We start from the raw sequence: 25,386 nt of genomic DNA on the forward strand, positions 1-25,386 counted from the left end.
AGTAGATTTTAGTACCTCAAAAACAAAAAAACACCAAACTAAAACCAATCAACCAACCAACAAACCAAAAAGTCTTTAATATTTACACATGGAATAGAAAAAAAAAAGTCTGCTTTGTTGGGTAAGATTGCTGTTACTGTGAATGTTAAGGGGCCAGGGAAGTACTACTAAAAAGATCACTTTAAACACATATATTGTGCCTGAAATTTTGTTTGTAAGATATCTGTATACCTTGACAAGTGCATAACAGATAGAATTTGACTTCTAAAAACATCCACTAAAAGCCTGAAACAGAGACCCTCTATACTTCTTTATATTATCTGAACACTGTTGAACCTGATTATGGAATAAGCACTGAACTTTAAATGAAACAATGGCAACGTGTATACATGGAATTCTTTAATATTGTGAATGTCAATGTTGACCCATTATTTTAAGACTATTTACTATTCTTTAAACCCATTAAGTCTCATATACACATGGGTGTATGTGTATGTCCCTAAACAGTGCAATGTTCCAGTAACTTACAAGCAACAAATGATTTAATTATGTTATTCTCTTCTTAAAATTACTGTTCTAATATTTAAAAACATACCTATACCCTTGGCCAAAAACAAACACAAGTCAGTGTAACAGACTGAGCTTTAAACCATACTTTAATTTTTAATATCTGTAACCTAGTAGTAAAATGAACCAGATGTAGAATATTTAAGTGATTCACTATGTAGTGTGTCAAATCAATGATAGAATGCATAGAAAAGTAGATCAGTTTTGGAAGAGGTGTAAGGTGGTTAATGTGGAAACTTATAAATGCTAATTTTAATAACAAAAATAGTTTTAAATGTAAATGAATGTTAAATTAACACATTATAAAAGATAATAGCTTAAATAAACTGGGACTCACATATTACAATAGTAAAGTTAGGACAGAATGAACCAAAGATATGAACAGTTCTGAAAATTTTCTTGTAAGCCTACTTTCAATAGAAATAGTCAGGCTTTTATCCTGTACATAGTTGATGCTTTGTCTATACCATTTATAGTAGAAAAATAAATTCTTTAGCAACCTAGAAACAGTTTATAAAACTCTTAAAGTTTAATTTTCTTTGCCAGACATGCCAATGTTAAACTGACAGCTATAAATTAAAGCTATATAGACAATAGGTATAAGTAATATAGAACAAGTTAAGAATACTACATTTACCGGATATTTTTTTTTAAAAATTACTGTACTTTCTTAAATTCCTGTGTGCTTTGCAATAGGAATAATAGGGACTTTGTTCTCTTAGAAAAGATAATAACACAAGATAATTTATAATATACATGTACTTCAATAGTAGCCTGGTTCATGTTGACATCTTGGTTGAAACTGGAAGTACAATACCTAAGATATAACAATTGAGAAAGAATATTTTAAGACAAAATGTAGCAAATCAAACTCTTAGGAGCCTTGAATCTCAAAACCATCAATTTACTATAATACAAATAAGGAAACCTTAAAATTGAAATATAAAGATTACAACATTGACCAAAGAATTTCTTTACTACACAAAATATGACCCAGCAGTAAAAAGCAAACCACTTTTCCTTATCCAGTAAAGCAAATGGTATGGGTTTGATAATAAAATAATTTTGAATATAGCCCAACTAAATTTACCTCTCACTCAGCCAGAAAGTTTTATCATAATTTAGTGTTCTGGTTGTATCTTCACTAACAAAATATTTAACCCCTAAAGCAGCAGTCATTTATAGCAACTCTGGTACCAACAGCAAAGGGGGGGGGGGGGAAACTGGTTTAAAAAATGGTGCAAAAGCCATTCTGGATTGTAGAACAACACATCACAGAAAGAATATGAGTCCAAGTTTGTGATTTTATATATACATACTCCAAGGAGTCTGTCAGTACCCAAAGTATTTTTATTGCTGTATTAGCAATGGAATTTTTTGGGATATATTCTCAAGGGCCACATAAAAATAGATTCAAGGAACAGATTAAATTGAAATCCTAGATTAAATGTTTGGTTTAAAGAACTTTCTACAACAAACTTCATGTTTATGTATGAAAAGTTATATAACCTTATATGAAAATGTCATGAAGTATTTTTCTACACTATACTAAATGTATTCCCCAAGAGGGAAAAATTAAAATATCTAAAATATATTAGATTAAGATTACAAGACCATCATAGATCTTTTGAACATGCATCTGTTTACAGAATTAACCGTGTATACAAAATGTATTTTTCAGCATAGATCATAAAGAAATGAGTTGGTGACAACTATTCTTTACATCACATTATCAACTCACTTTAACCACAAGTGTGTCCTTGGTATGTGAGTAAAAGAAACAGGTTCATTCACTCCTCATCAAATCATCCACAGATTTACTTAGAAGATGAAGGTGCAGAAATGTGAAATATGTTACACGTTATTTTTTTCTTTCTTTCAAACATCCCAAGCATGGCATATTAACCTGAAATTAAAAAATACTTAACTGGACTTTAGTTATCTATACAGACTGCTGGAATCAGGTCCCCAAATTAGCAATCAAATAACAAAACCAGCCATAAAGCAGGCTGAAAGCATTAAACGTTTCATATATGAGTTTTTAAATCATTTCATTTCTATAGAAAAATTGTATTCACAATATAATGTGACAGAAATTGCCACAGGAATGATATACTGATTGCAATAAGGTTGCATGCAGCAGCAGCTTTGCATTTTTATAACTATTTTTTTTGTTTATAAAAATTAAACCTCTCCAGTCATGCTTACCACATGTTTGTAGATTCATAATGTAACTGAATAGGGAATATACCATATAGTTCAAAGAGAAACTGTCTCATCATTTTGATGTGGATTATCTGTATGAAACATGAAATATACTACTAACCCCTGAAACATGCATGTCTAGATTTGTTTTTGTCCAATTTCAGGCCATCTGCAATCACATTTTATTTATATAATACCAAGAGGATCTGTCTGCAATTGTGGTTGAATTAGCTGAGGTTGCAATGGTGGTGGCAACTGAAGTGGTACCATTGATTCCACCAATTGTCCCGGATTTGAAGTTGGTGGAGGAGCCACAGTGTTCGCAGTTTCTACAATTTCTCCATTGTAAAAGAAAAACTGGCACTGTTGAATAAATGTTTCAACGACAGATTGATGGATTTTAGTGGTAGACAGAAACTCCCGATTTTCAAAATCAGGTCTCATCAAAGTTGGCCAAAAACAGATGGATAAATTGTCTGCTGTCATTAGGTTGGTTTTATTTTGTTGACTAACCCTGAAATTATAAGACAGAGAAAAAAAGAAAAAAAAAATCAGAAATCATTGCAATTACAGATTCTCAAAGCTAGTTTTCCTTTCATGCTAATTTTATCTTCCAATTGAATTTTTTGTTAGCATTCTATATTCAACTATATTCTAAAACAAGAGAGCAATCAATACATATTTCTTGTGAGAATGTCAGACAGTCTATAAGATGTAATACATATTTCTTGTGAGAATGTCAGACAGTCTATAAGATGTTGCTTGTACCCCAAGTCTTAAAGCTACAAACAGAGGTCTTTTCAATTTGAAAAAAAAAAAAAAATCCTTTTTCTCTAGGTTAAAAAGGCCAAGTGACAAACATTATATGCATCTAAGTTTTTAGACTACTGTGGAAAATTAGGAAATAAATCAGGGTATGTCATCTCTTTTAAACCAACTTTGGAAAACCTAGGATAACCTATCCAGCCAAGAATATTTTTAACTTTCAGGAAAGTTAGCTCCTAGCAGACTATGAACAATCTTTTAAAACAGTAACCATTTTGTACACTACTAAAATTAATATTTTATCTGTAAGACAATACTCAATAAATTCTACTTTGAAATTTCTCATGATTCAATATAATTTACAAATGGTCACAGAGTTTAAATGATTTTTATCCAGTCCTTTAAATATGTGAGCAAGCACTATCACTGTCTTAAATAAGCAAGACATATGAGACGCTAACCTTAAGATGTAAACTATGAATTACTGCATTAAGAGAGATAGGAAAGAAACAGTTCACACTGGGCACAGTAGTATACATCTGTGATCCCAAGTTATCAGGAGGTGGAAGCAGTAGAATAGTGGATTCCAGGCCAGACTGAGCTACAAAAGAAACGGCAGAAAAAACTGTCCGGATAGCATAGCAGGAAAATCTTTTAAGAAAAAAAAAAAAAGAGAAGAGGAGGAAGAGGAGGAGGAGGAGGAGGAGGAGGAGGAGGAGGAGGAGGAGGAGGAGGAGGAGGAGGAGGAGGAGGAGGGAAGAAAGAAAAAAAAAAAACCCCACAAGCCATAGGAAACTCCTAGACACAGGAATCACTTATCTAAAGTAAAAAAAAAAAAAAAAAAAAATGTAGCCAAACATTGTGTTCTAATTAAAAGAGACTCAACTGAAACAGTCAACCATTTCTTAATAAGTAGTAGGCAGTTAGTATGTACAGTGTGGTATTTCTATGTAGCAGTCAAGTGCTAGGTTCTGGGATTACCTACAAAGTTATGGATACAGTATGCTAACTGAAGAAACTGTATCAGAAATTTGGTTAACCAGGGAAAGCTTCATGGACAAGGTAAAGTTTAAGTCAAGGGAAGAATGTGGGTGTGGGAAGAATGGTAGTAAGGAAGGGAAAGTGAGTGGCTACAGCATTTATTAGAACCTTCTGGAGGGCTTGTTAAATACAAATTGTTGGTGACTATCTTTTGTTTGTGATTTATTATGTCTGTGGTGAGGCTGAATAACATAGATTCCACATAAATTCTTAGATGGCCACTGTTTGGGGTACCATACTCTCAAAGTTCTGGCAGCATGTTAAGATGTGCCACAAACTGAAACTCCTGGATACCTGCTATTATTAATAGTTGCTAATTTACTGCTGTTATGAGAAAAGGGAAGAAAGTGTAACCACTTAGTACAACTAGTGTTAATCATTTTAGAGTCTGTCCTACAGAAATAAAGGACTATTTTAAACACTGAAAAATCTTTGGGGCTAGAGAGATGGCTCAGCAGTTAAAAATACTTGTTGCTCTCATAGAGAACCCAAGTTCAGGTCCGATCACCCACACTGTCATCTATAACTATCTGGAACTCTAGATCCAGGGCAACTGATGCCCACTTATGACTACCATAGGTATCAGAAACACAGGTGGTGCACAGATGTATAAGCAAAACATACAAAATAAAAACATCTAAAAATCTTTATGCAAAAATGATTTAGAAAGATCATCTTGGCATCAGAATCAGGGAGGGTAAAAATAAAAGTTGGCAAACAACAACTGTTAACACTAATAGTTCCTGAATGAGAAATAGTAAATAAAAGTTGTAGCAAGGGAAAGAAAATGGAAACATAATTAGGAAAAAATGGACTTGATACTCACTTGATATGAAAAATGGAAGAAGATAATCAAAGAATCATTCCACATTATAACTACAATGTTGTCAACCTGTCAAAAACACATATTTCTCTTTCTCCTAGAAATATAGCCTCAGGAAGGCTTTGACTATTTTGTTCACTGTTGTATGGCCTCAGTACTTGTGAGAATATTCGGCACTTTAAAAAAAAAAAAAAAAAAAAAAAAAAAAAAAAAAAAAAAAAAAGGCTTTACCTAGTTACAGTCTAGCTCCTAGCTGACTTCAGCTGTGAAAGTGACTTCAGGATACTGTCTCAAACAGATCAGCCTGTGGGTATGTCTGTGGGCTATTTTCTTGCCTAAAAAGTCATGTGCAAGGCAAAGAGTGCTGAGCTATATCAAAACCGTTAGCTGAGAGGAGTTAGAGAGCAAGCCAGCAACAGCATTCCTCTGCAGACTCTGGCTCAGCTCCTGTCTTGCATTTACCTTCAATGATGTGAGAAACATAAGCCAAAAACCCCTTTCTTTCTCCAGGTGGCATTTGGCTATGGTATTTATCACAACAATTCAAAAGAAAGCTAGAAATGTACAGTAGTTTCTTTTAAAACTGAAGTCTAAATAGCTCTATTTTCTAATAAAGGATGCAAATCATATAGTGCTTTTTCATTAAAGAGTGGTCTCCTAGCCAAAAAAAAAAAAAAAAAAAAGAGTATGTATAGTGAAAAAAGATTTGTATATTTTGAAACAAACTTTTTTATGATTATATGGACTAAAGCTAGTCAATGAGTCATAGTGAAACCAGTACTGTCTGGTATAAGCTGGCATTGTTCCTCCTTTTTACTTTTCCCATTCTTATTTTTTCCAGTCCAAATAAGCCTCCTCTTTGTGTTCTTCATGCATCAAACATGCTTTTGGCTGTGCTGTTTATTTTTGAACACAGCCAAAGAGAGTTCCAGAATACAATACTTGAGATAACTTTGAAGGAGGCCAGTATTATGACTCTTTGAATATACTCTCCCCTGTCATCTTTTCATAATCCTTTAAATCAAGTCCACTTTTTTTGTTTGTTTGTTTGTTTTTCGAGACAAGGTTTCTCTGTGCATCTCTGGCTGTCCTGGAACTCACTCTGTAGACCAGGGTAGCCTTGAACTCAAAAATCCACCTGCCTCTGCCTCCCAAGTGCTGGGATTAAAGGCATGCACCACCACTGCCCGGCTTCAAGTCCAATTTTTAACTCAGCCTGATACATTCACAAAGTATCACTGGTCTCTATATTAAGGTTTAAAGCTTCTGTATACCCTGTTAACAAAATACCAACCCATTACTATATTATTATTAAGTTGGCATTTTTTTTAAAAAGGGGACTCAGAAGAAGGGTTATAAAGATAGTATAATTTTATATATCACACTGATAGTAATAATAAAACTTTAAAAGAGCAGATTAAAATGTACTTCATTTGGGTCTTATGATTATTGCAGTCTACTTTCTTGTGGTAGGGATCATACTCAGGGCTTCCCAGAATTTAGGCAAATGCTACCCCACTGAGCCACATAACTCTGCAGAATTCTTTAAGTTGCTACTATAGATATTTTTTAAATAAACTTTTTGTAAAAATTTATTTTTACTTATATTTGTGCAAATAAAATATAAAAATCCTATCCAAAACAAAACCAAAAATACCTATCCAGTCTTCAGAACAACTTCAGAAAGTACTATTTTTCTCATTTTTATTACTGAGCAATGGGTAATTTGTCTAAAGTTATGATTATAACAACATTGCAAACACTTATTTGACTACATTGTCTGAGCTAGTCTTAATACTGTAGTGCCTTTCATTATAAATTCCAACTGTAATACATTTATAGAGTTATGAATACAAGAATTAGTATCCTGTTTTGTGTAACAGGGCAGTTTGTGATAAAATTTCCCCATATGAAATACACAAAATATGTAACACAGTATAGTAGACAAAGTGAAGTGAACCACATAAGAGTTATATTCTACTTACAATTTCCCTCTTTTAACCCTAATTTCTCTCCAAACAGGTTGATTTAGTTTATTTGGCTATTGTCATTTTCCAGCTAAAATTCTAAAACTCCACACAAGAGAACTTCTAAAGAAAAATTGTGAAAAAAATTACATTGTTGGGTTGAGTATATAGGACAGTGGTAGAGTTCTTGCCTAGCATATGGAAAGCTGTGGGTTTAATTTAGTACAGTGACTAAACAAGCACAGAAACAAACACTGATCCTATGTGTAAAATAGTAACCATATAGATATGAATTAGATCATGTAGACAGCCATTACAAAGAACCCAAACAGAACCTTGTGCTTAGTCTGTATTCCCTTATAAAAGTTACAGGTTTGAAACACAAAGTCTATTTTATTTGCAAGTACCTGTTTAGATGCGTTATCACATATCTGAATACATCATAGTTTACAGGATGAAATTTCTTAACAATTTCTTTCAAGGCATGAAGGCGTTCTGTTTTATCTGGGATTTCTGTAAGAGAATTTTTTTGGGTAAAATTAATAAACTTAACAAATATCTGATACAAATATCCAGTTAGTATGTACTATAAAAATTAAGACTGAAATATATTATATTTATATATATACAACTAGGAATTTATTTAAAGTTACTTAATTACTTATAAGGATGTTAGTCTCTTTAATATTCCTGCTACAGACGGTAAGAATTTCAGGCTTTATGGGCACAATTACTGAGTCCTACAGTTGCACAACAAAAGTAGTCAGTTACAGACAACATGTAATAAATGAATATGTAATAAATGAATAATGGTACCTTCTAAGAAATTCTGAGACATGATTTTTTTTTTTTTTAATTTTAATGTGTCATCAAGTTTTAAGACTTGCAAAACCAGTGATAGGCACAATATAGCCCTGAAGCCATAGTTATCCAGTTTATTTACTTGTAATCTCCTCTACCAAAATATTTCCTTTACAGGTAGCATACACATTTAATATAGTTATTTTTCAAGTTTATGCATTATAAAACAAGACAACTAAAATACAGTCCTGCAACGAATAGGAGATAAGAGATTTATTTTCTGTTCTCTCGCCTTCAAATTGTGGTAGAATTATCAAGGAGAAAAAGTTCTCATTTGTCACATTTTACTTCTAAGCTACCTTTCCAAGGCTAGTGTTTATGACCAAGAAATAACATCTGGGAATATCTATATTGTGACAATATATTGCAAGTTTTAAAAAAATTGTTGCTTTTTAAAAAGATATTTTATTTTTAAGATTTTTATTTTTTATTTTCTGTAATTTTTGTGTATGTCTTTGTAGGGAGGGATATGTTACACAAATGCAGGTCCCCTAGAAGTAAAGAAGGTGTTGGACCATCTGGAACCACTTGGTCGTGAGCTACTTGGCACAGGAGCTGGAAAACAAACTCAGGTCTTCACAAGAGCAGGAAGTGCTGCTCTCAACTGCTGAGCCATCTCTCTATCCCCCTTTTAAAATTTATTTTTCCTTTCTACACTTCACTAGTTTATGTGTGTAGAAGTGGGAGAGGGGGAAGGCATGTGCCATAATGCATGTAATAAAGGTCACAAGACAACCTGATGAAGTTATTTCTCTCCTTTCACCATGTGTGTGAACTCAAGATTGACAGGCTTGGTGGCAAGCACCTTTACCTACAGAGACACCTTGCTGGCTCAGAACTGTATTTTAATTAAAAAGACAAACAACTGAGAACTTCTAAAATAAAAGTAATCTCATTTAAAAGAATTTGAAGACCTCTTAAAAGGAAAAACCTAGAAATTGCATTAATTTTAGCTACCAATGCAAATTAAGCACTAGGTTTCTTGATGCCCAAATGGACTTAGATTCCATTTTCCAGATAAAAAGCTGGATCGTGAATAGCTTCTTGTAAGCCAAGGACTGTTGAGGGTAAGAGGAAGAGACGGCAGGAACCTAGTGCTTACTGGATGCAAAACCTAGCTTCACCATGGGAGTGGGAGGGAGAATAGACCTGTCTTGGAACAAGGGGGACAGTAATAAAACAGGACACCCAACAGTCTCTTCTGGTCTCAGTGCACACTCCCCTGCCCCTCATTATTTGTGAGAATAGCTAAAACCAAAATCCCTAAGGTCATAGGGACCCTGATTCTATTTAAATTTGGTGGATACCTTTAAGACATAGTTTCTAATAACGTAAATTTTTAACTATAAATTCTAGTGCATGGATGATTCTGGCAAACAATATTCAAAAAACATCATCATCATCACTCTTCCTCACTCCTGCAACCTACTCCCGACAAAAAAACAGTTTATGCTTACTTGATGCTTCCAATAGCTCTGGGTGAAGTGAATATGGAATCAAAGGATCGGGCAGATCAGCAAAGAAAGCTTTGAGAGCTCCAGCTACAGCATTTACTGTCACTTCCATTGACGCTAGATTGATATTATGATCTATAAAAAAAAATCAAAACTTAATTGAGAGAATGAAATTTTAACTTTATTACTGGTTAATGGTCAACTGAATGGGTACTTTTCTGTCAAAAGACACAAGCCAACAATCTTCACAGATCAGGAAGAGACAACCGTATGTAGAAAGCATTTTATCAACAAACTCTGCATCTTACATACCAGCATATAGTGCATTAAAGAATTTTAATATACTGCTTTTCTAATTTCCTATTTATACAAAGACTATTTAAAAGACCATAAAAATAGACAAACAATACAGATTATGTATCTCAATTCTAATTTGGACATTTAAACTCTACTCTGTAATGTTTTAAATAAATAGGTTAAATAATTATCTTATCAGTAAAGGGCTGATTTAAAGAACAAGAAAGGAACATGCTAAAGGTGTATCATAAGGTTTATTTGATATTAACAAGTCACTTAAGTGTACCATGACATAGAGACAGTCATTACTTGTTGTCTCCAGTATGCTTCACGTGAGCTTTGTTTATGACCCCTTAAAGACAACAGGACCGATTTACACACTTACTGGTCAAGCGCTATCTAAGTAGCCTCATACTTATTTTTTCATCTCCACTGTGTGATTAAAAAAAGATGAGATCTAGAAAGATTAACTTGCCCGAGGCAGACAGTAAGTGGCAAGATTATAAAAATAAAACACTAAATTGAATTCAAGAGCCTCAACTATTACTCTGCCTTCCTCACTGAAAGAGGGTACCAACTGGTCATTATACAGTTTAATATTTCTTAAAAATAAAGAGTATTTTTGGCAACACAGCATACTTTTTATACACATGTATATACCACTTAGTAAGTGATGTTTTGCCATTTTAACAAACATAATTATTCTACCTCATTACAATATTCAACATTTATAGACACATGAATGGTTTTCCTCCCTTTAAAATTAGAAATAGTGCAACAAATTCCTTTAAAAGGCTCAAGCACAGACTCTTGGAATGCAAATGCAAATTCCTTAAAGTACAATTTCCAAAACAAAGAAATCTGAATTTTAACATAAAAACTATACCGCTCAAAAGGTACCCACAGTAGGTATACAAAATGTGTTTGCCTACATTACCAACAATCTTTGTTACTGATAATAAATACAATCTTAAAATAAAAATTTGTCAATGTTAGGAGCTGAATATATTTTCAAATATATACTAATAGTTTAATCTGTTTGGTTAAGTCCATACTTTCTTAAAGATTTTGTTTTTATATTCTCACAGAGAATTTTTACATTTTTAGGCAGCCTTGATTGATATTCATTGATGCTTCTGAGGTTCTTTACTAAATTTAGGACTTTTCCAGTCAAAGACTATAAAAATATTCACTTACTTCCCCCTAGTAATTTTTATTTTTTAGTTTTATCTTTAATCACACATGGAGTTGCTTACTAGTCAAGGACTCACTTATGAATTTGCTCCTAAAGATTAGTTATCTGTTACATTAAAAAAGCACCTTTATATAGTACTGTTTTTTTTTTTAATACAATAGTTACTAATCCATCATATGTAAATTTATTGCCTTTCTAATTCTGGCCCTGGCTTTATAGATTCTGTTATTGTTGTAAGACAGCTTACTGGATTAAAAACATAAAGTAGGGTGAGAAACAGTAGATAGACCATATCATAGCTTACCTCAAAATATTTGCTTTACCTGAATCCCTGTAGTCTCAGCATAATGAAAAAAGATTCTTGTTATTTCTAAACAAGACCTAGAAATTTTATTGCCTACAACAGACAGTTTCAATTCTGAGTATCCTCTTTTCAATAAATTCTTTGTTTTCTAGCCTTCACACATCAAAATATAGCTAATATTGTACTTTCTTTACCCAACTGTTTCAAATATTTTATTCTAAATGTATTTTAAGTTTGATATTTCCCACTTTCTCTTATAATTGCCTAATATCAACCTTCCTAAGAAGACTAAAAGAATCAACATTTTATTTTTCCCCCTCCCTCCCTTTTTTAAAATACAGTATTTCACTATGCAGTCTTAGCTGTCACAGAACTCAGAGATCCTCCTGCCTCTGCCTCCTCAGTGCTAGGAATAAAGTTATCCACCAACCATGCCAGGCTCAGCATTTTCTTGTTAGTGCTAAGACAAACCTTTCTCAGTTCTTCTATACCTTTTACTCTGGTGATTACTATATATTTATTATTTATAATCACACTTTAAATGCTTTCCTCTCCATATCCATTTTTGTAAGGTTTAAATTAAAACAGCAAATTTCCTACTGTAAAATTCTAACATGGAAAACAGTAAGACAATTTTATTTTGCAATTACCTTGATCAAACTGCTTTTGAATGTTGTCTTGATCAGTTTTATTTCCACTAACACGGTATAGTCCTTCGGTACATAATCCTAAGAAATTAAAACATATTTTATAAACATGTTTATCTGTACTGAAGAATATGCTTACTTCTAAATCTTTAGCAACTAGTCAAAATATGACTAGTTTATAGAAATATTAGAAGGCTGATGTCTAGTAGCATTCCTGGAGTAGTACGTCAGGGCCTTTGCACAGAACAATATACTTTTTTTTTTTTTTTTTGTTCTGGTTAAAAGTATTTCATGCTTTCTTTACAAAGTATTCTACTGGGGAAAATTTCAACTCTCAGAAATCTGTGAAGATAAAATGAACAAAAATTTACTGTCAGAAAAATTATAAGAACAAGGTCATCATTAGAAAAACTATGAGTTATCACTGGCAAAACCAACATTAGCGTTATAAATTAGTGTTATAAATACTCAGGTTACGTGAAAGAAACCGGATTATGTCTGATGTGGTGGTATATGTCTGTATCACAGCCCTTGGGAAACTGAGGCAGAAATATCACGACGTTAAGGCCAATCTGGGTTCAATAGCAAAAGCCTGTCTCAAAAAATAAACAAGTAAAAAAAATAAATAAATGAAGGAAGCCAAAAACAAGAGAATATATATTTAACTTATATGACATCCTAAAGCAATTGTCAAAAGAAATTGTTTTTGGTGGCTAGAAAATCAGGAAAGGACAAAAAAAAGTGATGAAGACGGTTCTTGACAGGTATATGCACACATTTGTATGCATTTGTCAAAAATACATATACAAATATACTTGTAAAATCAGTGTATCCTTTTCTATGTAGCTCATGTTTTTAAAATCTAAGAACCATAAGCAAATACTTAACATTCTACAATCAGGGACTGAGGAGATGGCTCAGTGGATAAAGTGCATTCCATGCAATACTGAGGACCACAGTTCCAATCCCCAGAACCAGGTGAGTATGGCAGCCACCCATAAGCTACCATTCTGGAGGTAGAACTGAGATTTCTAGGGCATGCTGGCTAGATAGATTAGATAGAATTGGCAAGGCCTAGGTTCAGTGAAAGACCCACTTCAATAACAAAAGAGTGATTGAGGATGACACTAGATATTAACTTTGGGATCCACACCAGAAACACACAGGTGAGGAGCTATATAACATACAAATGAACACACACACACACACGCATTCCCAAACTCATCCACAACCAGATGAGATTAGCATCAATCACTTGGGTAGAGATAGTTGAACATAAGGGAACTAGTTTCCCTAATGAAATACTACATGTGGATGTAGTGTTAGTGCTTGCCACCATTTTCTATTCTGCAATTCTCGACTGCGTGCCTTCTGATACTTCATATAGCAGCTGAACTAATGCCTTATAAAAAAAAAAAAACTTTATAAAACCAAAACAAAAACTTATGTTAGCCCCCTACTGATAGAAATATGAAACAAGTAAGTTAGAAAAGAAGAAAAAAACCAGGCCTAATTTCTTTCCCTTTAGATTCAAGCATGTTAATACTATAAACAATAGTATCTCTAAAGAACAGATTGCCACTTAATGCTAAGGATTTGATAGTTAATTCTTTTTTGAGAGCTACTGCAAGTAGTAGTATTTTTTCAACTCCTTTTGTTTGCATTACAAACATAAACACTTACGAAATGAGTATCACACTGTTTCTCTAGATCATTACACCAATAAAAACACCACTTCCTCATTGACACTTTCCTTGCTATTTCCACTTAGAATCAACTTCTTCAGAATTCCCATAGCATTTTAAAACTGTAACTATCACCACTAAGTATTTTCTTTCTACATTATAGTACAGTAGAACACACTCTTGTACTCAGCTGTAAATGTTAACAGTATTAGCAATGTCCTGTCATCCTCAAGGTGCTTCATAGCATGCAGTGTTTTTTTCTGGGGAGATACTGTATTTCAGGGACTACTTGATAATGCCTAGAAATATTTTTTTGATGTGCTAATAGAAAGGAGTATATTAGTTCTTTTTATCATTGCTATGACAAAATACCCACTAGAAACAACTTGAGGGAAAATTATTTTAATTTATGGTTCACTGTTTGACAGTAAGGTCCATCAAGATAAGTAAGTCACATGAGCAGGAACAGAAGGCAGCTGACTACATGTCAGAAGTGGGAGGTGGGGACAGAAGCTAATGCAAAGCTTATCTTCTTTTTACTAGGTCTGGAATCCTCTCTAGACCATGGAATGCCTTCCATCCAATTTAGGGTGGGTCTTTTTACCTCTATTAATGTAATCCAGAAATTTCCTCAGATATGCTCATCTCCTAGGTATAGTATAGATTAAGTCAAATTGACGATATTAACTATCCAGGGGACCTACTGAAGTAATAACAATAACAAAACATAAAACAACAACAAAGATATACAGTTAAGAGCATAAGTCATAAGTATTTCAGCTCTGATTTATGACTTCTTTTTGTTATGGTTATTATACCACAAATGCATCAATTTATCAGATTTATATTAACAGACATACAATTTGCAAAGATATAATTTGTGGCAAAAACAGTAAATGGGTTTTATTTATTTTTGAAACAGTTAAACTGAATTAAAACATGACCATTAAAAAGTTTAAAATACGCTGCTGGGTATAGTGGTAGTGGTGTATACTTTTAATCCCAGTATTTGGGAGGTAAAGGCAGGTGGCCTGCATAGTGAGTTCTAGGACAGCCAGAGGTACATGGTGAGACTCTATCTCTAAAAACACCAAGAAAGTTAAGATGATAGTTATAATCCCCTAGTAACAACTAAAAAGTTAACTTAAACTCTCCTTTTCTCTCTTAACAGATTAATTAAAAAAAAAAAAAAAGATGCAGCCTCTAAGAAACTATCACAGGATCAATGGCACAAATATTTGAATGTAAAGAGATGGAAGGTTCATCAAGACACTAGTGCCTGTGGTATCAGCTATTTAGAAGGCTGAGGAAGGAAGAACAGTTGAACTCAGGATATTATGATTATACACCAAGAACAATCAGGATTTATCCAAGGATAACAAATTCAACTCACAAAAATCAAATCCACCCTAGTGTCTTAATTCATACAGAAAAAGCACCTGACAGAATTCAGTACCTTCTATAATAAAGTATCAATAAAAGAAAAATGACTAACATCTAAGAATTTTAGAATATAATCAACAGACCAAGCCCAAGACTCTGCAGCATAAAGCTTAAACACTATAGACATAGACAGTCTACTTAAGTGAAATTATAACAAATTCCCCAAATCTGGAGAAATAAATTAATATCCAAAAAGAAGAGGCACTTGGAATCCTAAACAATCAGAACCTTGTTCTAACTCGAGTCAATCACAAATACTAAACAAAGAAATGATAAAGCAAAAACATCAATTCAAAGAGTCAAACACATCAGAAAATTAGCAGCCCTAAAAGTCAAGAAATTCTGAAATAATTTATTTCTAGCCCTGAAAATAACAGCTAACAAAGATGACTACATTCAGCATAGCTATCTTTTAAAGTTGATAAGGACATTTGAAAAAAAAAAACTAAGGCTTCAATATCAAGGACACCAAGCCAGCACTTTACAGATATTTAAATATTATGGACATAGAAAGAAGTCTTAGTCATAAGCGCGTAAGAAAAATAAATTTCACAACAGGAATTCATCATATTCAATACTAAGCAAGAAAACCTTTGATACTCATCAGGAGAAATCAATGACCAATCAATAATCCAACCATACAGAAAAGTAATTCTACCCTTCAAAATCACGGAAATTAGTAAATATCTCTCAAAATAGTAGCCTTATATGTAAATAGCCTCAATTATCAATAAAGACACAGACAGTCTTAAAGATCAAAAAAACTAAATCTAACCACTGTCTTCATGAAATATGATTCATTAGGAAAGTCACCCAAGAATCAAAGGATGGAAAACTATCAAACAAATGAGAATTGAAAAGTAGCTGGTGTATTTATTCTGTACCTGAAAATGTAGACTTTAAACTGAAATTATTCAGAAGAGATAAGAGAGAACAATCAAGAAAATATAAGCATATATGCAATAAATGGAGTTCCCAATTTTATAATTCAAAGAAACATTAATGACAGACACAAAAGGTCACATAGGTCCTTATACAATAATATGGGTAGTCTGAATACCTCCAACTCCCCTAAATAGGCCATTCAAATTAAAAGTCAAAGAAACTCAGTGGTAAAACCATTAACACAGAAAATTACATTTAGCAGGTGCATAATATAGTCTTTTTAGTAGCCCATGGAACCTTCTTTAAATGAGACCACATTCTAGAGCACAAATCCAGTCTTATTAAATACAAAACAACTAAAATCTTCTATCTTATCCAAACATAAGGCAAGAGAATTAGTAATCAACAGCAAGAAAACTTCAGAAACTATATAGAGACTGAACAATTACATTTTAAAGACCAGTGAGTAACTAGCAGAAGGGGGTGGGGGAGACTAAAAACGTCCTAAACAAATTAAAAATGAAAGCGTAACTTAACCAGAACACTGGAGATACAGCTAAGGAAGACCTGAGAAGAATGTTTAAAGCTATGAGTACTATGGAAACATCTTGTGGTCGTTTGAGTGAAAAATGTTCCTTATAGTCTTAGACATCTGAACACTTAGCCCTTGGTTGGTGGCACTGGTGTGTTTAGGTAGTACAGTTGAGCAGGAAGTACATTACTAGAAGCCAGGTTTTAGAACTAAAGCTTTGCACCATCACTTCCAATTCACTCTCCTCCCACTCCCTTTGTGTCTGTGTCTGAAGATTTATGCTCTTGGCTTCCTATGTGAGCAGATTTCCTGCTGCTTGCTGCCATGCTTCCACAGTAAGATGGAACTTCTGTAACATTAAGCCAAAATAAACTCTTCTATAAGTCATTTTAGGTCACATGTTTGTATTGGATAGTTTTATTTCAACTTGATAAAAGCTAGAGTTGTTTGAGAAGAGAAAACTCCAACTGAGAAAATGCCCTCACCAGACTGGCCTGTGGTGCATTTTCTTAATTAGTGATTGATGCTGGAGGTTCCAAGGTTACTGGTTCACAGTACTACCCCTGAGTAGGCAGTCCTGAGGTGTATAAGCACCCTTGGGAGCAAATCAATAAGGGGCATTCCTCCATAGCCTCCTTCAGTTCCTGCCCTCAGGTTCCTGCTTTGAGTTCCTGTCTTGAGTTCCCTCAGTGTGCGACCCAAAAGTTGGAAGATGAAATAAGCCTTTTTCTCCCAAAATGGCTTTTTGGTAGTGGTATTTTAACACAGCAATAGAAATTCTAAGACAATTTTATCACAGCTGCAGCAAGCTAATACTAATTTTAATTAGATAACCTAATAATGAATGTCAAGATCTTAAAAAACAAAAGAAAACAAAACCTTCCAAACACAGACAATTCAAATTCAGAGCCAGTAGATGATAAATCACAAAGATCAAAGCATCACAGTATCTGATTTCAAATTATGCTACAGACTCACAGTACTAAAAGCAACACAGTACTGGCACAAAAAATAAACTCAGAGTACAAAGACCTAAATTTTTATAAAGTTCTCAGGAAAAAATATGCAGAGGAGGGGAAACAGACACCTCTTACAAACCAAACAAATTCTTTGCCAACTACATACACACAAGGGATTAATACCATTATAGAACAAAAAATTATGATATCAAGTTGGGGAGATGACACAGTTCTGAAAGTGCTTGCCATGCAAACATGAGGACCTGACTTCAATTTCCCATATGTCATGTTAATATAAATAAGCAAAGGAAGGAAGGAAGGAAGGAAGGAAGGAAGGAAGGAAGGAAGGAAGGAAGGAAGGAAGGAAGGGAGGGAAGGAGGGAGGGAAGGAAGAGAGGAAAAGAAGGAAGGGAGGGAGGGAGGGAGGGAGGGAGGGAGGATTATAGCTTAGTGGTAAAGAGCATGTACTACTCTTGTAGAACACTCAAGTTCAGTTCCCAGCACCCTTATAGGGGCAGCCTACAATCACCTATAACTATAGCTTCAGGGATCAAACACTTTCCTCTGGGTTCCATGGGTAACTGTACTCATAGATTCATAAAACAACAAAGATACAAAATTTAAAAAATAAAAGAAATCTCAAAATAAAATAAAACAACCCTGAAACAACAGGCTGTGCCTGTAATCTCAGTGTCTGGGTGTGGAGACATGAGGACCAGCCAATTAGCAAGCAAGTGATCAGTTAAAGACCTCTCCCAAAGTAGAAGCAAGGGGAGGGGGAGATGGGATAGGGGGTTTCCAGAGGGGAAACCAGGAAAGGAGATAACATTTGAAATGTAAAGAAAATATCCAATAAAAGAAAAGGCAGAAAACCACTGCTTGCGCACTCATACACGCACGCATGCAAACAAAAATAACACAAAATAAACACAAGAAGTAAATTATATGATCAAATGAGATAGTCAACAAATTTCAAAAGAAACACAGATGTCCAAAAGTAAGTGTACAGCATCTTAAAATACCATAAAAATACAAATTAAAACTGCTCCGAGAATCTATCTTAACCTAACCAGAATAGAAACTACAGGCTGAATATGTTGTTCAGTTGGTAGACTGCCTATCATGCATGCATAAAACCCTGGATTTGATTCCTTAGTACTACATACGTGGGGTAGGGTGGCACACGTATAATCCCAGTACTCAGGGGTACATGCAAGAGGATTAGACAGTCAGTGTCATCTTCAGCTACAGAGTGAGTTTGAGGCTAGCCTTGGCCCAGTCTCTCCCTTATCCTCCAAGACATGGGGAGTCTGGAGAGATGGCTTAGCTATTAAAGTTCTTGCACAAAACCCGAGTTCAGACTTAGCACCCATGTTGGATGGCTGACGTGGGTGTAGAGAAAAGCCCTGTATACTGCTGGTGAGAATGCAACTTGTGTAGTAGCTACTATGGATACCAGTATGAAGGTTTCTCAAAAAACTAACTATGATGTCTCTACACTACTCTTGCTTATATACTCAACAGGTTACTAACACGCTATAGAAATATCACACATCCCCGAATGTTGCTGCATTACTTATAAGAGTGAGGAAATGGAACCAGCTTAGACATCTATCATTAGATGAACAAATATAGAAACTGTGGTACACACATATATACAAGGGTATCCAGTCAAAAAGAAAAATGAAATCTGCAGAGAATTGGAATGGCAAATTATCCTGACTCGGAAAACATTTTCTCTTGTCTGCTCAACATAAAGACTGAAAATTACGTATGAATATATACATATACACACAGTAAAAGGAAAGCATCAAGTACTAGGCTATAGCATTTCAGTATTATGTGCAAACACATTTTTTTTGTTTGTTTGTTTTTTTTTTTTTTTTTGGAGACACAGTCTCACTATGTAGCCTTGGTTGGCCTGAACTAATTATGAAGACCAGGCTGGCCTCAAACTCACCCGTTCTGCCCTCCCAAGTGCTGGAATCACATTTGGGGCCCATACACAATATTTTAAGAGTCAGAATAAAGAAACAACTAGATAACAAATAATACAAATGTGAAGTAATAGATTTCAATGTGATATATAAAAAACTGATATAAGACAAAAGTTGCTTAAAAACAGGATTTCCTATTAACAGTATGGGCACAATGGAGAAAAAGTCAGATCAAGAGAGGGGCAAGAAAGAAAAGGGGAGGCGGGAAATGAGGTAAAATTGCTGAAGGATGTGTTGTCCATTTATGAAAATGGCCTTATGTGACCCAGTATTTTCTTTTTAAGTCAGATTAAAAAGAGATCTCAATTTGGACAACTGGGAAAATGCAACTACTATTGTTACAAACAAGCAAAATCAGAAGGTGTTTTGGAGGAAGATGGATGAATTACATTTTAATTTTGCCAAGTACAAGTCATCTCATTTTAACTAGAAATGTTCAATAGGCAGTTCAGAAAATATTAACATATTAAAATACAAAAAGAAAGATCTGGAAAGGAATTCTATAAATGGAATGGCCCTGGCACAAACACAAGTATCAATCAGATATACAGAAATGGCATCATAAAGATAACAACTATAAATGACTGAAGCTATGAGAATGTACTTTAGTAAAGGCAAAAGAAATAAATGTGTAGAAATGTTTTTACTTAAAACAGGATTTAATGTTTCTTAATCAAATGCCTACTAATGTGTCATGTAAAACTTTCATGTGATACAAGATATAAAATATATTTTCCTGGATATAACATAGTACATAGTTCAAGGCTAGCTATTCTGTGTGTCAGAACAATGACTGAAGTAAATGTCTGCCCTATTTTTAATGGTATTAGTAATGAAATTTCACTCTGAGATTTCTCATATACTAATAGCTGATACTGAAGAAGTTAATTATTAATGGAAGAATGTGACATTTCTGGGGGAAAGAAAACCTTACATGAGTAAGACACAAAGGCAGTGCTTTCCCAGTTTATCAAATACAAGCTTCTCCTTTTAATGCCACAAGGCCAGGGGTACAAGCAATTTTCTTTTTTACTCTACTGAACTAAGTAAGATGTATCCCTACTCTTTGAAAATATTTTGAAAGCCATTTTAACTGATGCCCATTAAAAGTAACAATGGCTTTCCAACACTTGTTATTTCCATAACATATAATAATTAAATCTTTCACAAAGCATATATTATATACATTATTTTCATTTCATATTAAAAACAAAACAACCTATGGCCAGGAGTTCCACAACTTGTGGTGGCAGAAGTCTTGGACCCAAGGAAGAGATCTAGGTTTCTCTCAACTTTGGTCAGAGAAGCTTCTTTATGCAGCCCATATTTGTTAATACAGACACTCATAGCTAGTCAAATGCTGAGTACAAGAAACCAAGTGCTCGTCCATACCAACCTCCCTTACCCAAGGCTCAGAAAACAGCACAGTAGAAGAGGAAGAAAGAATTTAAGAGCCAGTAGATGGGGAGGGGGGCTGAGGAACTATGAAAAGCTGACTCCTGGACATGGTTGCTGAATACATCAACACACTGTAGATGTAGTTACTGTGTATGAGCAAAACAATCAAAATTCCAGCATGAAGGAAGGTGTATTATGCTGTGTGTATGTCTGACTCCAAAGTCCCACATCCAGCTGCATAGCTACTGGCAAATGAGAGGACTCTCTGATTTGTGGATTTGCTCTGGTTGGGTACCCATGTCCCAGCATTTGGCTCCAAAACCACGTCAATACGGAAAGCACTAACTGGACTTAGGTAGTTATTTAATAACAATAAAAAAAAACATGAAAAGTTGAAAGACAGGGTAGGGGTCACTAATGGGAGTTTGGAGGGAGGTAAAGAGTAGATGGATATGATCAAAATACACTGTATAAAAATAAGTAAAATTTTTTAAAAATTTAAATATTTTTAAAAATAACAAGACATAAGTAAGACAGTAAAATAAATTTCTTAGTTACATGATAACCAGGCTAAAATCATTAGTCTGTCCTATTCAATGAGTAACAGATATCCTCTTGAAATGTCTTCAAATGATGCAGGTGAATGGTTTCTTCTCTCTACAAGGTTTCTATCATTGAGGCCCAGATAGCATTTTTATATACATTTGACATAAAAATGACAACTACCAAAAATACTAAGCATTTAAAGACTAACACTCAGAATTAGGAGGTTATTAAAACTAAAATTATCATTATATTAGAATGTGATAGGATAAACTATAAAAAGCAACTCCAAAGATCACTGTTATGTCACATTAAAAATTGCTTAGGTATGTCAAATACTACAGAACAGTAAGTTTACTTTTCCTTTTTGGAAAAGTTATGTATGTTTACATGCACATTATATAGCAGAAAACACACAGAAAACTTATCTGTTATGAAATCACAGGTGATTTTTAGCCTATTCTTCATGGATTAATTGGTATTTTCTATTGTTATTTTCCTAGAAACTTCTAATTATCAAAATCACTTGTAAACAATTAACAGTTATGAGTCTAGACTAGAATCTTAAGACAAGTTACTTAAGCTCTTGGGTTTTTTTCCTCTATAAAATCAATGTAATTATACATATATTTTGATTTATTTCATATCACAATAAAGGTTTATGCAAACAGTACGCATTAAGTAAAACGGACTCTATTAATAACTTTGGGGGAGGTTAAAAAGGATAAAGTATAAAATGTTTCATCAGGCTTGGGCAATACTCCTTTTCCTGTAGACATTTTGTCACTAAAAACAAAATTACTGCCAGACTCAGTGGCACACACTTAAATCCCTACACTTGGGAGAAAGAGTTCTTTTGAGTTTGAGGCTTGCCTGGGCTACAGAGTTGAGTTCTAGGATAGCCATGGATACATAATAAAATCTTGCCTCAAGAAATAATTAAGACTGTCTCCTCTTTTTATTTATCTGTTTACTTAGTATTTTGAGACAAGTGTCTCGCTACTTAGTCCTTGGCTGGCCTGGAATTCACTATGAAGGCTAGCCTCAAACTTATAGAGGTCCACGTGCCTCTGCTTCCCAGCTGCTGGGATTAAAGGTTTATGCTACCATGTGTGGCCGGCCCTCTTTAATTTGTGTGTGTGTGTGTGTGGGGGGGGGGGCGGGGGAAACAGTAATTCCAATTCTAGTTTAGAAAATAGTCTTTTAAAAAAAGATTTTTAATTTCAATTATATAGTATATATGTGTAACTGTATAGTGGTATGTGCACATATGTAAAGGTGCCTACAGAAGCAAGAAAGGCAGCACTGGATCCCCTGGAGCTAACATGAGCCTTAGGAACTTGTCCTCTGCATGAGCATCACATGCTCTTAACGAGACATCTCTCCAGTTCTCCAAACATAGAAATTAAAAATAAAATCTGTGTGTAATATCACAGGGGTAAAGATTTGGTTATAAACATAAAAAGTTAATTATGTAGTTTTAGGAACTAAGGACCACTACTCTTGTGGCAAATACATTCTAGTACAAAAACCAAAAGGTTTAGCTTTTTTAACCAGTTAAATGATCAGATATTTCAGTAAGACTGTTGTTAGTAACATAAAAATAAGATGGTCCAAAGCTAGAAAACCATAAAAGGTAAAATATGACAGGAGGCCTAAAGGACTTCACTGCTGGACAAAAGTATAGAAATAATCTGGAAAAACAAACAAACCATTTCCAGGGCTAATTTACAATTCCTGTGTTAGAAAAGAAATACCCACATTGTTTTTAGTGGCTCACTCCTTTCTTAATTCAATTAATTTATTTTTATGCATATGGGTGTTCTGCTTACATGTATTTCTGTGTATCATATGCATGACTGGTACCCTCAGAGTACTGGGTCTCCAGGGACTAGAATTACAGACATGAGCTCTCATGTAGGTGCTGAGAATTCTTCTGGAAGAGCAGCCAGTGCTCATGACTGCTAAGCTGTCATCCTTTTAGCCCCAGCACCTGCACTATTAAATTCAAGTGACAGTAACTACAACTTTTGTCTGATAATTATCCAATAGTGAGTTGGAGTTATTTAAAAAATAGAATTTTAAAAGCAATTGAAATAGTTCTTTAATAACTGTCATTATGTGATATGTGATATATTAAAACTATTTCAGCACTACAAAAAAATGCCAATAAAAAATAGTTAGAATTTCATCACAAATTAGATAAATTTAGAAACATTCTACAAACATACAAAACAAATGCAAAATAAGACAAACAAAAGCATGAAAACATAAACATAGGTAAGAAACGATTTTAAAGAAGTGTAAAAGAAGCATACCAAAACCAATAATGGAAGATCCATGAATGGATCCTGGTAATTCTTGTTATGTTTTTCAGAGTTCCAAAATGGGGAAAAAAAAAAAAAAAAGACATAAAAGCTACCTTGCCACTATGTCATGCCATCTCTGCCATGAGAAATCTATCCCTTTGTAACCATAAAGTAAAATCTGTGTTCCTGAAGGTTTTTTTTTTTTTTTTTTTGGGGGGGGGGGTGGTGGAGGGTGGGAAGGGGTAGAGGCAGGGGGAAATTACAACAATAGAAAAGTAATATAAGGCTACCCCATAAACCTGAAAAGATGACTCTGATTATTGCATATAATCAATCAAGATAAGGTCATACATATTGGTTAAAGTTGGGTGACTCATACCAACATAAAAAAGAGAAAATGGAGCAGTGAGATGGTTCAGTGGCTAAAGACGCTTCAGGTCAAGCCTGAGTATTCCATCCCAGGCACATGGTGGACGGAGAGGACTGACTTCCCAACTCACCTTCTGACTTTCTTATGAGCATATGCCCCCGACACACAAAATAAATAAAAACAATTACTTTTAAAATAAATAAAAAGAGAAAACAAATGCCCAGTGAGAATGCTAAAGACAAAGACTGAAGTGAAACACCTGTAAGATGAGGAAGATAAGTCAAGATCAAAGGAGAATTCTACATAGATTTTCAGACAGAACATTAATCCTGCTAATGCTGTAATTTCAGAATCCCAGCCATCAGATTTGACAAAATAACTGCAGTTTTATTTTAGGCAATTTCTAAAAGTCTTATGGCAGAAAACTAACACAGAAGAATAGTTTCCTCAACAGGGTAAGTAGTATTTGAGAAAACCACAGTGACATCTCAATGATGACAAAAACTGTCTATCCCTCTGTTGGGAGCCGACCTTTAGCAGAAAGCAGTTAGAAAGCAGCTATCCACATGCTAGCCACGCCTCCAAGACTTACGTCATATCCACGCGCCTACAAGGGGCGTGGCAAAAGTGTATAAATACCCCAGATTTCCCTTCAATAAAAGAGACTTGATTAGAACCTCTGTCTTGTCTCCATTCCTTGTGTCTCTTCCCCTTATCCCCACTCTCTCTCTCTAGACCCTGACCTGAAGACCTGAGCGGCAGTTTGGAGCCAGGCCAAGCCAGGCAGAGAGGAGCAGGCCCCAACATAGTAACTATTCAGGCATTGTTAAGTCTTTTGTCTCAAGCCAGGTAGAGCTGAGCTGGCTGCAACATCCCTCAGGTAAGAAATACAACAATGGTACTGTTTTCACTCAGATTCACCAGTGCATTAGAAATTCAATAAAAAGAAAGAAAGCCAATATAAAATATAAAGAAGTAAAACTGTACCTATTAGAATACATACAAAAAACTAACAGAGCTAATAAAATAATTCAGCCAAATTATAGGATCAAAATACAGAATCAAAATACTGTATATGGCAGTATTTCACTAAAAATCCAGGAGTAGTTAATAAATGAAAAAAATTTAGTTAAAAAACC

General features: G+C 34.3%; 1 protein-coding gene across 3 annotated transcripts in view; it reads right to left on the reverse strand.

Moving 5' to 3' along the window:
- Window positions 1–386: 386 nt before the first annotated feature.
- The window catches only part of Arhgap5 (Rho GTPase activating protein 5), a 65,298-nt gene continuing 40,298 nt past the window's right edge, over window positions 387–25,386 (reverse strand). For 2 of the 3 annotated variants that reach the window (XM_034514656.2, XM_034514657.2), the window contains exons 4-7: window positions 12,130–12,207; window positions 9,687–9,818; window positions 7,776–7,881; window positions 387–3,286 (exon numbers count right to left, since the gene is read on the reverse strand). In XM_034514656.2, coding sequence (XP_034370547.1) covers window positions 2,959–3,286; window positions 7,776–7,881; window positions 9,687–9,818; window positions 12,130–12,207 — 644 coding nt within the window. In that variant the 3' untranslated portion in view covers window positions 387–2,958. The remainder of the gene's footprint in view (window positions 3,287–7,775; window positions 7,882–9,686; window positions 9,819–12,129; window positions 12,208–25,386) is intronic. The other variant, XM_076941874.1, reaches the window with a different exon arrangement.

Source organism: Arvicanthis niloticus, chromosome 11 (genome assembly GCF_011762505.2).
Source record: "Arvicanthis niloticus isolate mArvNil1 chromosome 11, mArvNil1.pat.X, whole genome shotgun sequence".
Taxonomy (NCBI): domain Eukaryota; kingdom Metazoa; phylum Chordata; class Mammalia; order Rodentia; family Muridae; genus Arvicanthis; species Arvicanthis niloticus.